The sequence below is a fragment of the Oncorhynchus nerka genome, linkage group LG7 (genome assembly GCF_034236695.1).
Source record: "Oncorhynchus nerka isolate Pitt River linkage group LG7, Oner_Uvic_2.0, whole genome shotgun sequence".
In the NCBI taxonomy this organism is placed as follows: Eukaryota; Metazoa; Chordata; class Actinopteri; order Salmoniformes; family Salmonidae; genus Oncorhynchus; species Oncorhynchus nerka.
Genome location: NC_088402.1, coordinates 69,216,009 through 69,231,721, shown reverse-complemented (window position 1 = coordinate 69,231,721; position 15,713 = coordinate 69,216,009). Strand labels below are relative to the sequence as shown.

The following is a 15,713-nucleotide window of genomic DNA, read 5'->3' as shown; positions in this document are numbered from 1 at the left end:
TTTAAATGATTTTTGCATCTGTGTGTTGCCTCCTGATATAGTGTTTCCTGCCATTGTCTTTAGTAGACTGCCTCTGGCCCTCTCCGAACAGTGCAGGTCCCTCCTACCTTAACCCCCCTCGCCGCAGCTCCCTCACTCACACACACACACACACACACACACACACCACTACACACATCGCTACCCACACTCTAATCCTCTCTTTCTCTTCCTCAGCGTACAGGCTGGGCATACGTGTGACTGTGTGTGAGAGTCCACCAGTCAGCTCAGAGTGGTTCATCTCCTTCTCCCACTTCCTCACTCTCTCCCTCTGTGCCTTTTGTTCCCGCCCCTCACTTTCTCCCTGCTAGCCTGGATAGAGGGAGCTGACCTGCATGCTGTGGACTGGATATGGCGTAGAGACACCCTGACGCTAACCTAACTGGATGTTCACCCTACGAGCTGGTAAGAGCCTGCTTCAGCTCTACTCTAACTGTGATAGTATGCACTGGGAAAAAAGGATTGCAAAAGGGTTCTTCGGCTGTCCCCCTTTTGGATTCCATGTAGAATCCTCTGTGGAAAGGGTTCTATATGGAACACAAAAGGGTTCTACCTGCAACCAAAAAAAGGTTCTTCAAAGGTTCTTCTCCTATGGGGACAGCCGAAGAACCCTTTAAGGTTCTAGATAGCACCTTTTTTCCCCCCACGATTGTGGAAGGAGAAAGTCTCTATGTAGAAATGCCTGGCTGTTAATATAACAAGTCACTGGCGTAATAACTTTGTTCTATGTAAAGTTTAGTTTTTTAAAGTTTGTGCTTTAGATATGAACTTAGTACCCAGTAAAAGTGCTCTCTCACTCTATCATTCTCGCCCTTTCCCTGGCTTCTTTCCCTCTCTTCTCTTCTCCCCCGGCTCATTATGCATCCCCCTGCTCATGTTACCGGCTTCCTCCTGTGGTTTTCAGCACAGGTTTCTCCTCTGCTCTGAGTGTGCTCCCACGCTCCCTCAAAGAAAGGAAGGAAAACAATGAGAAGCGTTTGCGGAGCCACAAGATGGAGCTGCTTTAATTTGGCCTGTGTCTTTAATAGAGTGGAACATTTAAGTGTGGCTTTTTTTGTTGCGTGTTTTGTTGTTTTTGGAATAACGTTTTCTTTTTTGGGCAGAGGGGTGAGAAAATGGGAAACAGACCCACCCACACTAGTGAGTCACCCCGCATTTGTGGAGTGTTAACTTTAAGAGGGCAGAAAAAATGTCAAAGAGAGGACCTGCTAAAGGCAGAGGGAATTTGTTTTTGGTTATTCTGTTGATGTCACTTCATCCCCTTAGTTTACATGTACTTAGGAACCGGAGAGGAGGGTGCTCTGGCCTCTGCCCTGGAAAGGGAGGGAGTGGCTTGTGTTCATCTGGGACAATCCCAAGTGCTGAGTGCTGAGACCTTCCTCACCCTGCTCCCAAACACTGTTTCCCTTTGCATACACAACTGTTGGAGGAGTAGCAGAGTTAACTTGACTATACGTAGGCTGGGAGAAGTCGATGCATAGCCGCTGACGGTGTCCTGCATGTTATCATAATAACACCAGGGGTTTGTTATGGCGATACATACAGTATTTAACCACCTTGTCACTACAAACTCAAAATCGATCACAATGAACCGCATGCAGATTTGTTTTACGTTCATATACTGTACAAACAGACAATCTCAAAGAATGCTTTCTATCTAATCTTAGTTGTTAGATTTGTGTATTTTTGTCACCGACCATAACCGATACCTTAATCAGGCTGATAATGTGGCACCTCACTTTAGAGTAGCCTATCATTCCCTATCCACATCCCTTACATTCCACTCTAATCCTATCAATTTATCTAACTTTCTATCCATGTAGCCTTTGTCTTCTCCCTCAATCTGACTGTCGCTGTCTGTCACTCATCTCTTCCCCCCTGCTGGCAGGGCAGCCTGTGTAGTCAGTGATAAGGGGCAACAGCAGTAGCCCTTCCTGTCCTGGCAGGAAGTGTTGATTTCCACTCCAGTCTCTGGGCAACCCTGTGCTGCGTCCACTGGGAACCCTCTTCCACTCTCAGCATGTGAACAGCTCGCAACACACATGGATAGGCATGCACCCTCACCCACACACAATTATTTTGATCAGAGTGGCTGTGATTTAATGCCCTTAACGAGTAACACCTCTTTCAGACTGGAGGTAGCATAGTGGTGTGGAGGGTGCACAGTGGCTGCGTGTGCTGGGTCTGAGCTGTGTCTATAGCTGTAGGTCAGGAAGGGTTAAGGGGTCACGTGGAGCCCAGGAGCAGGAGTTCAGAGCAGGATATCCTGTCAGGATATGGTTCTCTCTCCCCTCTATTCCCAGGCACGGAGGGCTGTGTTGGAGCTTGGAGTCAAAGCTGAGAGTGAAGGCAGGGGGCAGGGTGGGTATTGGTCTGGTGTAAAATGTCACTCACGTCTCAAAACACATGGAGCGACACGGAAAGTTTGCACGTTGCCATCCAAGGGTTGTGTATCTATGGCAAACTTGTTTGGTGTATTTGATGTTGGACGATAGACAACGGTAGGCCTGATTTGTGCCTAGTGAATCAATATGGAAGTTGGGAAATTATAGCCGACCTGTTGTTTTGTTGTGTTTGGTATTCCAGAGATGTTCTTATCCCTGTGGAGTCCACATGAAGTCTTTAAGTGAAGAGGTGATTCAGATGAAGGGGTTGAGCGTAATGAGGTGGAGTTAGAGGGGTCATGGAGAAGATGAAGCCACAGGGCAGCAAATGGTCCAGAGGAGACAGATAAAACAGTGGAGTGATTTCCTACCTGACTGCCTGCCCCCCTCTGGTGATAGAGTGTAACTACAGATGCTGAACTTCAGGCCTCATAACAAACAGTGTTGATCGTTACAATCAGAAAGTATTTTAACTTAGTACTCGTGTGACATTTTATATAATTCTAGGTACATACAGTTATCACATACAAGGACTAGATAGGCAACCGTTTCCTTGGCATCATACAAGTAACCGATGCAAAGAGAGACAAAGGAAAGACAACAGGAGAGAGAGTGACAAGCTGTTTTTGGATTTCCGTTTCCAACACCCACCTCCTTTGTCTTGTTATTGTTGCGATATGAAATCTCATTCTGAATGTCGTTACAGATATTGTGGTGCCCCTCTGGGATTCCCCCTGGGCTATTTTGTTTTCTCGTACCATATTGATATTGTCTACAAACAAAATGCATGAAATCAGTGTTAAGTTCCATTTGAGTAGGAGATTTACTTTGCTTGACTTATTTTTTTTTCATGACAACAGTTGAGGTTGATAACTATTCTAGAGAGACCGCCGCGTGGGCTGCTGGTGGGGTACTGAGTGTGAACAGAGCTGCTGATAATGTCGAGGATGAGCTGCTGTAACCGAGACGTTCCAGTTGGGCCTCTGACACAGCCGTATGTTTCAGACGCTCGCTCTCACACACCCGCCCACCACGTTAGTGAATGAATGGACACTAAAACACATGGAAAATGTGTTTATGCGTGTCCCTGTGAATTTGTGTGTATGAAGTATCTGTGTATGAAGTAGATGTACGTGTGACAGATAAGCGAGGGCCAACTGACATACAGTATGCTCACCATCCTAATTGGTGTCCACTACAGTTAGTAATGTATGTGTACAGGGATGTTTTGGTTTCTGTACTGTAAGATGAAGGGATACTACTGTAAATAAACCTGATGGAACTTTGCCTCAGTGACAGGATTATACCAAACTGGTTCCAGTTCGACTATTTCTTCATGTAGCCATATAACAGAGTGCATCGTTTTACTACAAACAGTGTGCACAGTAGTTTTACCATATTGTGCAGAACCACACACAGGGTTAAGAGGAGAGTATTATATTTGTTTTATCATAAAACCAAAGAAGACCCCCAAATATGGCCTATTCTTAACCGACTGAGCACTTTTCTCATTTAAAACTTGTAACATGGGATTTCCACCAAGGTGCTAAGTGCTTGTCAGAGAGTTGAGATTCTTTTTCAGGCATTACTGTTGTACAGAATGTGCTTTAGTCTTGCAGCAGCATTGGAATATTGGCTTGGTGTAGATGTGGAATGACTCACAATCCTGTACTGTAAACCCAGACCACACCCTCCCTCACTGCTGCTCCCTGCTTTTACAAAGCTAGCACACCCTGTTATCCAATTTCTGTCAACCTCTTTCAAACACACACACAGTACACACAGACATGCGACTCCACCCTTCTCTAAACTTCCACTGATCTCATTCTCAAAAAAACTGTCCTGCAAAAAAGTCCCTTCTCTCTCGCTCTCAAAATACTCTTAGTGTTATAACTGTATGGCTGCTTCCATAACTCCTTATCCAATATTCATCACATTCCTGCTGGCTTCTTAAAGAGAAGGACCATGCTGGCCACTGGGACCTCACAGCAGACGCACTACTCCCTCCTCTCCCTTTCCAGCTTTTAGTTTTTTTCTCTCACACTGCAGTAACAAAGTAGAAGCCTATCAATTGACATACACTGAGTGTACAAAACATTAAGGATATCTGCTCTTTCCTTGACATGACTGACCAGGTGCAACTCAATATTAGGAAGGTGTCCTTAATGTTTTGTAAGTGTATATTTCTCTGTTTCACTCTCCCACGGGCTAGTGTTTCTGTTCAAGGATATTTACCAGGAGGTTTTCTGCATAAAGTCACTACACTACTGATACTATTCACACCATTGTGTATTGTGTTTCATATTGGTGACCTATGAGTCATACTCCACAGATTTAAAATGATCTCATTTATATACATTCAAGTAAATGCAGAGTGCTGAATTTTCACAAGCAGACAATTGCATACTGTCCACACATGTAGCTAACATAAAGCCCAACAGTGCCTTGATCTAAACAGCCTCATGAATCTAAACAGCTGGTCCACAGAACTCTAATGTAGTTACATCTGTTTCTATATTGAATTAAAATGCTTGTAATTACCAACTTGCTGCTTTAGGAGGACTTTTAAGCACAGAACAGAAGTGATTCTCTTTTAAGCACAGAACAGAAGTGATTCTCTTTTAAGCACAGAACAGAAGTGATTCTCTTTTAAACACAGAACAGAAGTGATTCTCTTTTAAGCACAGAACAGAAGTGATTCTCTTTTAAACACAGAACAGAAGTGATTCTCTTTTAAGCACAGAACAGAAGTGATTATCTTTTAAGCACAGAACAGAAGTGATTATCTTTTAAGCACAGAACAGAAGTGATTCTCTTTTAAGCACAGAACAGAAGTGATTCTCTTTTAAGCACAGAACAGAAGTGATTCTCTTTTAAGCACAGAACAGAAGTGATTCTCTTTTAAGCACAGAACAGAAGTGATTCTCTTTTAAACACAGAACAGAAGTGATTCTCTTTTAAACACAGAACAGAAGTGATTCTCTTTTAAGCACAGAACAGAAGTGATTCTCTTTTAAGCACAGAACAGAAGTGATTCTCTTTTAAGCACAGAACAGAAGTGATTCTCTTTTAAGCACAGAACAGAAGTGATTCTCTTTTAAGCACAGAACAGAAGTGATTCTCTTTTAAGCACAGAACAGAAGTGATTCTCTTTTAAGCACAGAACAGAAGTGATTCTCTTTTAAGCACAGAACAGAAGTGATTCTCTTTTAGGCACAGAACAGAAGTGATTCTCTTTTAAGTACAGAACAGAAGTGATTTTCTTTTAAACACAGAACAGAAGTGATTCTCTTTTAAGCACAGAACAGAAGTGATTCTCTTTTAAGCACAGAACAGAAGTGATTCTCGTTTAAGCACAAAACAGAAGTGATTCTCATTTAAACACAGAACAGAAGTGATTCACGGCAGGGAAACATATTTCACACAAATATAGATGAAAATTCACAAATGTAAATTCTAAAAAGCTCTATTCAGGAAGAAACCCATTCACAACCATGCCTATATTTAGATAGTGAGAAAACAACATCTGTATTATTTCTTAAACCATATACACTTAGACGCTGAATTGGTGTGGATATCTCTTATCTTGATCATTTGTTCAGTGGTGATGGAGTAGGCCTGTAAGGCATCATTTATACAACAGAATGTTAAATTGTGTGTGTAAAGATCAGTTGAGAGGCAGGGTGTTACATGAGTTGTGGTAAGCTCAGGCTGTCGGCCTGACATTTTACACTAAACAACAACCACCACTGTTGGCAACCTCTGGTCTCCCGGTAGCTGAATGCCACATCGAATCGGATTAAACTCCCTAAATGGATGGCTTTATAGCTATGCTACCCCTTCCCTGGTCATCTTGATCAGACATTGTACTAGACATCAGAAAAACTAAAAGTCCCTGTTTGTAAATGAGTGTGTGCGTGTGTTTCTGTGTGTTGGAGACAAGAGTGTAGAGTAGATGCATTGAGGCCAGGGCAGGCAGAGAGAGATGTAATCGGATATAGTTGTTTCATATGACCGGGTTTGCAGGCTGGCTGGCATTCAAGGGCCAAGAGGTTTCACTAAAGGTCACAATGACAAAGACACACTGTGCTTGTGTTGTGTGTGCCTGACTGACTGAACGCTGACATACACTTCTGTATACTGTATGTGTATGAAGGCACACTACTGGTCAAAAGTTTGAGAACACCTACTCATTCAAGGGTTTTTCTTTATTTTTACTATTTTCTACATTGTAGAGTAATAGTGAAGAGATCAAAACTATGAAATAACACATATGGAATCATGTAGTAACCAAAAAAAGTGTTAAACAAATCAAAATATATTTTATATTTGAGATTCTTCAAATAGCTGCCCTTTGCCTTGACAGCTTTTCACACTCTTGGCATTCTCTCAACCAGCTTCATGAGGTAGTCACCTGGAATGCATTTCAATAAACAGGTGTCCCTTGTTAAAAGTGAATTTGTGGAATTGATTTCCTTCTTAATGCATTTGAGCCAATCAGTTGTGTTGTGACAAGGTAGTGGGATATACAGAAGATAGCCCTATTTGGTAAAAGACCAAGTCCATATTATGGCAAGAACAGCTCAAATAAGCAAAGAGAAACAGTCCATCATTACTTTAAGACATGAAGGTCAGTCAATTTGGAAAAAAAGTTTCTTCAAGTGCAGTATTAAAAACCATAGAGCGCTATGATGAAACTGGCTCTCAAGTGATAATGGCGCTGGAGAAGAAGGCAGAGGTTTTACGTGTCCCCAACCGATTGTTTTTTTGTTTGTTCATTTGCATTTTTTTGTAACTGATTTTTTAAAAATGTCTTTTGTACATAATGTTGCCGTTACCGTCTCTTATGACCGAAAATAACTTCTGGACATCAGGACTGCGACTTACTAACCATGGACTGGCAGAATCCTTTTTTCCTTTAACGTGCCCGACGTGAACGATATACTGCTTTCTCGGGAATGAGAGGAGGCGGAGAAAAGGGGCCAAAGGGCAGGCTGCCTTCCAAGAATTCCTAGGCGATCGAATAAACCCCCACTTCCTTCCATTCTGCTAGCTAACATGCAATCTTTGGAGAATAAAATAGATGACTTACGGGCAAGATTAAACTACCAACGGGACATTCGAAATTGCAATATCTTATGCTTCACGGAGTCGTGGCTGAACGATAACACTATTATACGCTGTACCGGCAGGTTGAACAGCTACGTCTGGTGAGAGAAGGGGTGGCGGTCTATGTATTTTTGTAAATAACAGCTGGTGCACGATATCTAAGGAAGTCTCGAGCTATTGCTCGCCTGAGGTAGAGTATCTCCTGATAAGCTGTAGACCACACTATCTACTTAGAGAGTTTATCTGTCTTTGTCGTAGCTGTTTATATACCACCACAGTCAGAGGCTGGCACTTAGACAGCATTGAATGAGTTGTATTCTGCCATAAGAAAACACTCACCCAGAGGCGGCGCTCCTAGTAGCCGGAGACTTTAATGTAGAGAAACTTAAATCCGTTTTACCAAATTTCTATCAGCATGTAAATGTGCAACCAGAGGGGGAAAAAAAACTCTAGACCACCTTTACTCCACACACAGAGACGCATGCAAAGTTTTCCCTCACCCTCCATTTGGCAAATCTGACCATAATTATATCCTCCTGATTCCTGCTTACAAGCTAAAATGAACTGGATCAATAAAAAAGTGGTCAGATGAAGCAAATGCTAAGCTACAAGACTGTTTTGCACAGACTGGAATATATTCCGGGATTCCTCCGATGGCTTTGAGGAGTACACCACATCAGTCATTGACTTCATCAATAAGTGCATCAATGACGACGTCCCCACAGCGACTGTACGTACCCCAACCAGAAGCCATGGATTACAGGCAACATCCACACTGAGCTAAAGGCTAGAGCTGCCGCTTTCAAGGAGCAGGACTTTAACCCAGAAGTTTATAAGAAATCCCGCTATGTCCTCTGACAAACCATCAAACAGGAAAAGCTTCAATACAGGACTAAGATAGAACCGGTGTAGTGCGATTCAGATGCTCGTCGGATGTAGCAGGGCTTGCAAACCATTACAGATTACAAAGGGAAGCACAGCCGAGAGCTGCCCAGTGACACGAGCCTACCAGACGAGCTAAACTACTTCTATGCTCGCTTCAAGGCAAATGGCACTGAAATATGCATGAGAGCACCAGCTGTTCCGGGAGACTGTGTGATCACGGTCTCCGCAGCCGATGTGAGTAAGACCTTTAAACAGGTCAACATTCTCAAGGCCGCAGGGCCAGACAGATTACCAGGACGTATACTGTGAGCATGCGCTGACCAACTGGCAAGTGTCTTCACTGACATTTTCAACCTCTCCCTGTCCGAGTGTAATACCAACATGTTTTAAGCAGACCACCATAGTGCCTGTGCCCAAGAACGCTAAGGTAACCTGCCTAAATGACTACCGACCCGTAGCACTCGCATCTGTAGCCATGAAGTGCTTTGAAAGGCTGGTCATGGCTCACATCAACACAATTATCCCAGAAACCCTAGACCCACTCCAATTTGCATACTGCCCCAACAGATCCACAGATGATGCAAAGCTTTCATCAAGGCAAAGGGTGGCTATTTGAAGAATCTCAAATATAAAATATATTTTGATTTAACACTTTTTTGATGATGATTCCATATGTGTTGTGTCATAGTTTTGATGTCTTAACTATTATTCTACAATGTAGAAAATAGTAAAAATAAAGAAAAACCCTTGAATGAGTAGGTGTTCTAAAACTTTGGACCAGTAGTGTATGTCGGGAGGTTAAGGTTCTATCTGCATTTTTGTCAATGTAATTATTGACGTAGCCTTGTTCTGTTCAATGTTCTCTACCTATATATTTCTCTAAATACCACAATTCAAATTGCTGACACCATTCAAACCAATGAGGGTTCGGAGCTTTGAAGCCAGTAATCTCAGGATCATCTTTTTGCAGATAGAACCTATTATATTTTAGATCCCAGTGCCATTGATTTCTGTGTAGTTGTTTTTGTTCAGTTTTAGCATGGTTTCTATCCCTTTCGACTCACATGATTGACTTTGATTTAAATGAACACATCAGACATGTCATTATCAGGAACTACATTTCAGCAAAAAGACAGTTGACTGCGCTGTTGCTGCCATTCTGAGAAGTGGGGCTGACAAAGACGATCTTAGCTGAATCTAAATTTGACCTTGTATTTCATTGAGGGACATTATTTAGAGTGTGCGTGTGTGTGTGTGTCTGCCTGCCTGCTCAGAGACAATAACCAGTACTGAAGGTTTAGGCTAGAGGCTGGGCTCAGTGTTTACTCTAACCCGTGTGCCGCATGGTGCCACAGCATGGAGCTTGGTGTCCCAGGGGCCCAGCTGAGCCCTGCCTGGTACCCAGACAATGGCTGCCTTCATCCCTGTCTGCCTCCATCCTCTCTGGACCACCTTGTGATCTGGGGCAGAGGTTGCCAGGTCTGATCCTGAAAGGCCTAAAATAATATCTGTATCTAGTTAAATGACTTAGAATATACAGAAAAGTACATCTTGCCTATTCTAATGTAACTTCGAGGAAGCCCACGATCTTGCCGTGGAACTTGGTTTGGGAAATGTATTTGAGAGTACTCATCTTGCATCTTTTTGGAAGCTTTGACTTATTTTGTGTAGTGATTTGACATTTAAAACTGTGTGAGAGAGTGAATCCTTGTCAGGTTGTGTAATTGTGCAGGTGGGAGTTAACTACGCACATGTAGAACACAGCTGACCACATCCTGTACATATAGAACTAACATGGAGGCCTCTTCCTCTCAAATTAACTGACATCTGAAAAATGCTAAGAATCTTACAAAAGAGACATTTCAACATGTTTTCACAGTGTCCTCTCTGAGTCTAGCTTCTGTTTGGACATTTTGGATCAATTTGATTCAATTAAACTCTTGGAAGTCCTAAGAGTGTGTTGCATTGGCTTTCAAAGATTGTTTTCAAAAATTAGGCACTGCTTCATCTGGGGAAAATAAAATAGTTTAGCATCAGTCTAGAGAAACAGATTGACTGCTGTCTTTTCCATTTGGGTGTTACATACAGCGTGGTTCACTTTGGCCAGCGCCTTGCCTCCTGTGAACCTAAGCTTGTGCCTGTGTTTGATCATATGTGTGTGCAGTGGCCGTCGGTGCCGTTTAAGATGAGGGTGGACGATTTTCTTTATTTCGGAGCGTGGCCTTATTTCTATTACAGCATTTGGATTCACACAGCTCAATGTAGTAACATCAATAGGTTTAGGCCAGGGTTTTCCAACCCTGTCCCTGGAGAGCTTACCTTCCTGTAGGTTTTCACTCCAACCCCAGTTGTAACTAAGATGATTCAGCTTATCAACCAGCTGATTATTAGAATCAGGTGTGCTAGATTGGGGTTGGAGCAAAAACCTACAGAACGGCAGCAGGGCTAGAGAGCCCTGGTTTAGGCTACTACATGATACTTGATTTTTCCCTATACCCACCATGAGGTTGCTACAACCTAGCCAACGAATTATGGTTTACAATGTAGTTGCACAGGTCATGAACACTCTTAGTAATTAAGGTGACAGACTGACATTCAATAACGCCTTGCACACTCTTGCCTGCATCTAGTTGATCTACAGGTGTAATCATTAGTCCAACAATTGCAAACAAGAGTTGCTATTGGACAAATTCAGGTAGGTTTATCCACATTTGCTTCTGTTTAAGAATTGTTTCTTTTTTAACAGGAATGGCAGATTGAATACATCCCTGATCACCCGCAAACACAGTTCACTTTCATAGCAGCCACATAAACAGCATGATCACTTTGCTCATTGTATAACTCCTTCTCGCATCTACACGCTTTCCTCCTCTCACCTTTTCCCTTCGCTTACACAACACAACAGTGACCAGGGGAAAAAAACGTTCCAAGCCAAACCTTCATACCATAACCGCTACACACAGCCTACATTGTTACCACCATATTAGCTAACGTCCTAGTCAACATAACTACTAGAACTAACGTGTTAGTAAACCCACTCCAATCATGCAGTTTAGCAGTCAACTACTCACCACATTTTATGCACTGCAGTGCTAAGCTAGCTGTAACTTATGCTTTCAGTACTAGATTCATTCTCTGATCTGTGATTGTTTGGACAACGTGTCAGTTCATGCTGCAACAGCTCTGATAGGTTGGAGGACATCCTCCGGATGTTGTCATAATTACATTGTAAGTCTATAGAAGGGGGTGAGAACCATGAGCCTCCTAGGTTTTGTATTGAAGTCAAGGTACCCAGAGGAGGACTGAAGCTAGCTGTCCTCCGGCTACACCATGGAGCTATCCTACAGAGTGCTGTTGAGGCTACTGTAGGCTTCATTGCAAAACAGTGCGTTTTGAATGAATTATTTGGTGATGTGATTATATGTATTATAGTTTAATCTAACCCTAACTTTAATGTTTCACTATTTTTATCTTTATGAAATTCACTGAGGAGGATGGTTCTCCCCTTCCTCCTCTGAGGAGCCTACACTGGTGTGTGTGTATCTTGCTGTGGGCTGCTAGACTGCTGTGCCATTTCACTGTCATACAGGCTGTGTTCTCGTTATTTTCAGCTCATACCGGATGTGATTCAGATTGGGGAATTGTGTAATTGACAAGACAAACCACACAAACGCACACATACATAAACACCCACACTTTGGGAGGATTTCTGGTAAGGGTGCTGGGCTCCCCCTGAGCGTATGCATTTAAAGGTGAGTATGGGCTAGGTTTCGTTTTTGGTGTGCATGAACGGTTTGTTTTACTGGTGGGCTTGGAAACTGGATCACAGATGCTGAGTGGAAATAAAAGCAGTGCTCAAGCTGGGAAAACAGCCTTTGAAAGATTAAATAAACCCTCATCTCATTGAGCACTTTGTCATTTCCTGTCCTCAAAACACACAACCCATGCAGGTGATGCTCAACCTTCTTCTCAAACCCTCACATTGTATTCTACGCTTCTCTACAAACAATGCAGGCAACTGTCATTCGAATGTTTTAATCTAAACGTCACTGTTTATATCATTACTATTATACAAAGCATCAGGGTCACAGGAAGAGGCAGTGGGAGGCCTGTGCATCATGTGACAGATAAAGGGACGTGTATGGGTTACCTTGTCTGAGAAATACACAGGAAGCCCTTGGTAACTATTCCTTCCTCTTCCAAGAAACATTCATCTATGATGTGACTCATAACAGGGGGAGAAAGGTATTGGTCAAGGAGCACCGTTTCCTAGAAGGCTATGCACTCATTAAGACATTTTGTAGAATTCAAGTTGTTCAGATAAAGCTGACAAACATGACGTTTTCACTTGAGTCTTTTCTCAGAGTTTCATATTTCCCTGCTATGCTGCCTGCTACATGAGCCAATAACTACTTGAGCACTTGTAAACACTTTATCATACTGTGCAGTTTACTTGATTGTGGTCATGCATGTACAAATGTAGCTTTAACCATACATGAAAATGCTACTTTGAGAAACATTTTGGAAGAGTGGATATGCGTTATTACACAAGTTGTAACATGTTTATAGTAGTGTTGTCCAGAAAGTGCAAGTAAAGGACTGTCGTAACAGTTATTCTGTTCCAATAAACAGCTGTTGCTATGTCAGCAGGTGGAGCTGTAGAAGCCATCTGACAACAAACTGTGAACAAAGTTTCAGACACTGATAAGTAGTGGTTCGGATTGGCTACATAGTGTACCAATAGAAAGCTCATATGCGGAAACAATGGTAGAGAGAAGTCGTGTGACGCTATTTTTGGTGCTACCCGCTTAGACTTCTATTTTCGTCTTCTTCAGGGGCTGGACATACCAAGTTGCTTGCGATAACTAATTATTTCTCCCTCACTTGTAGCCTACTGACGAATCTCATCCTTGGCCACCGGTCTCTTTCCCTGTATGTTACTCGACAGTCATTTCACAAATAGGCTTCACAGGACTAGTAACATACGACATTGGCTTTTTGGAGGAATATTTATCATGTGGATTTAGAACCTGTTGCGTTGTTGTGACATTCTTACAAGGTAACACATTTTCTTTCATGTGCATACCAGATAATTGTTCTGTGTTATACAGTATTGCAGCAGTAGGCTAACCTACCTACCCGATGAAACTAACTGACATAGTGTAGCCTATTATTGATACGTGCAGTTAGGTCTGTCATTCTACAAATAGGCTACATTTCGAAACATAAGTCGATTTCAAAGGGGCTACAACCATCGTATCCTGGTGGGATGTCTTTTAAACGCTGCTCTCTGTAAGCAGATGTTCAGGGCAGCAGTTCTTTTCCAGAGTGAGAGACCGCATTCCATTGCGGAATTGTTACACATTTCTCGGGAAAATCTATTACAATTTGTAGGTTATTTGTTTTAAAACAGACTACACTTTTCATATACTTGAAGTTAGCTATCATTTAGGGGGCATGGGTAATTAATTGCTGATGGTTGTGAGTAATAAACGATATCTCCCCGTCTGCAGATGGAATCACGGCGTCGGGACCTACGGTAGACAAAGCCCGACGGGACAGCTTTTTATCAAGTGTCAGGTAGCCCCCATTGTCCCTTGAACCGCGCACTAACAAATATGTAACTACTCATTGCCACATATCACCTCACTGTCTTCAGAATAGTAGACTTACAAATATGATAGCTTTTTCCTCCAGAATGAGCCATACATTTAGATAGGCTACATCTGTTTGCAAATTAGTCATCCCCAACCAACTATTCACGGTTGTTTGAACAGGTCTCAAAAGTAATGCCGTTTTCAGAAACTAGCCCATCCATGCACTGGCAAATATCGAAATATTGAGAAGAAACATTTTGTTGTGGTATATGCTGCTAATGAACATGTTTATTTTTTTTTCATGATTAGTCACTAGCATGATTCTCTAGATATATTTACTTTTACAGCAACACAGAAGCGAGAGCATGCAAGCACACCACAAGACTACAGTAGGGTGACACTGGCTAGGAGATCCTATGTTCTTATGTTCTCACACCACAAAGTACTACCAGAATAACAAAGTCAACACAGTACATATGAAGAAGTAAAACATGTACAGCATCTGTTTATTTAGTACTTTTAGAAAGGCTAATATGTGTGTGGAATAGTTAGCACTGAGAGTTAAAAGTCTGACTGTGCATTAGATCTGAGTGATAGCCCAAGCTCTTGCTGTGCCAGGCACATGTTCCATCCATGCAAAAGAGGCCATCTTCCTGGAAAAACGGAGGGAGGTCATGTCCGAAGCTGCAGTGTCCCATTTCATGTGTCAGTCCGGGCCAACTGACACGGCCAATCTCTTTAGTGTCCCTCTAATCTGTCTAGGGTTGAAAAACGAGGGTGTATTAGTTGACCAGTAAACTACCATCATTTTGGTATCTTTCAAGGATTTTATGTCATCTATCACAAGACATCTAGTAACCCTTTTGGTACTTCCGATTATCACAGGTGTCTGTAATCATGTCTGGCCTTCTGTGTGGCCGTCTCACATTTGAAATAATGAAATAACATGATAAAAAATGGAATGACAAAGCTGTTAAACATTATCCTCCACCTTAGTGAATACCATCGGCGTTTAATATGGTGTATTTATTTCACTATTTCAATATGTATTTGTTTTCAATGTTTTTGGCGTCAAACTGGTGGCAGTTGTGAAAAAAGACAATAGTTGGAAGAGTTGCAGAGTTAATTAAAATGGTTGTTAAGATGATTTTTCCATTAATTAGGCTATATTCTAATGAACCATGTGGTTTATCTACTAGAAACTCATGGATACAAATACAATAAATGAAAACTATATGAATAATTTTTTTTTTTAAATATTAAAAAGTTATTCAAGTATAAATGACCAAAGTTACGACAGATTGCCATAGATTCTGTTAATTACCAAAATTACTGAAGATTTCATTAACTTTGTTAAATGACCGGTAGCTTTACAACCTTTTAATCTGTCCCTATTCATCAGAACGCTCTGCCTCTCATTCTCCTGTAGCTGTTAATGCTGCGCCGATGAAACACAACAATCCCCCCTAATGAAGTGAAGTCAACGAGGTTATTAAAACTAGTCTGTGGTCAGTCAGTACCTTGTTGTGGTTGTTACTCAGCTCCTCCTGGTGTGATTCTACTGTCACAACGGGTTTTTGTAGAGGGAAGATAACCCACCACGGAAACATTATGAAGCTCAGCATCAGTTAAATATCTTTTCTAGTCATTTGGATTTGGATCATGCCACCCTGTTCAGAGACTGGATCCAAGTACGTGT

The 15,713-nt window shown here is 42.0% G+C and overlaps 1 protein-coding gene across 4 annotated transcripts in view; it reads left to right on the top strand.

Annotated features, from left to right (window-relative positions):
- Positions 1 to 227: 227 nt before the first annotated feature.
- LOC115132268 (histone deacetylase 7-like) overlaps positions 228 to 15,713 on the top strand; it is an 89,071-nt gene continuing 73,585 nt past the window's right edge. For 3 of the 4 annotated variants that reach the window (XM_029664725.2, XM_029664726.2, XM_029664724.2), the window contains exon 1: positions 228 to 444. In XM_029664725.2, the coding sequence (XP_029520585.2) occupies positions 426 to 444 (19 nt within the window). In that variant the 5' untranslated portion in view covers positions 228 to 425. Of the gene's footprint in view, positions 445 to 13,203; positions 13,477 to 13,930; positions 13,998 to 15,713 lie in introns of those variants that run through there. The other variant, XM_029664727.2, reaches the window with a different exon arrangement.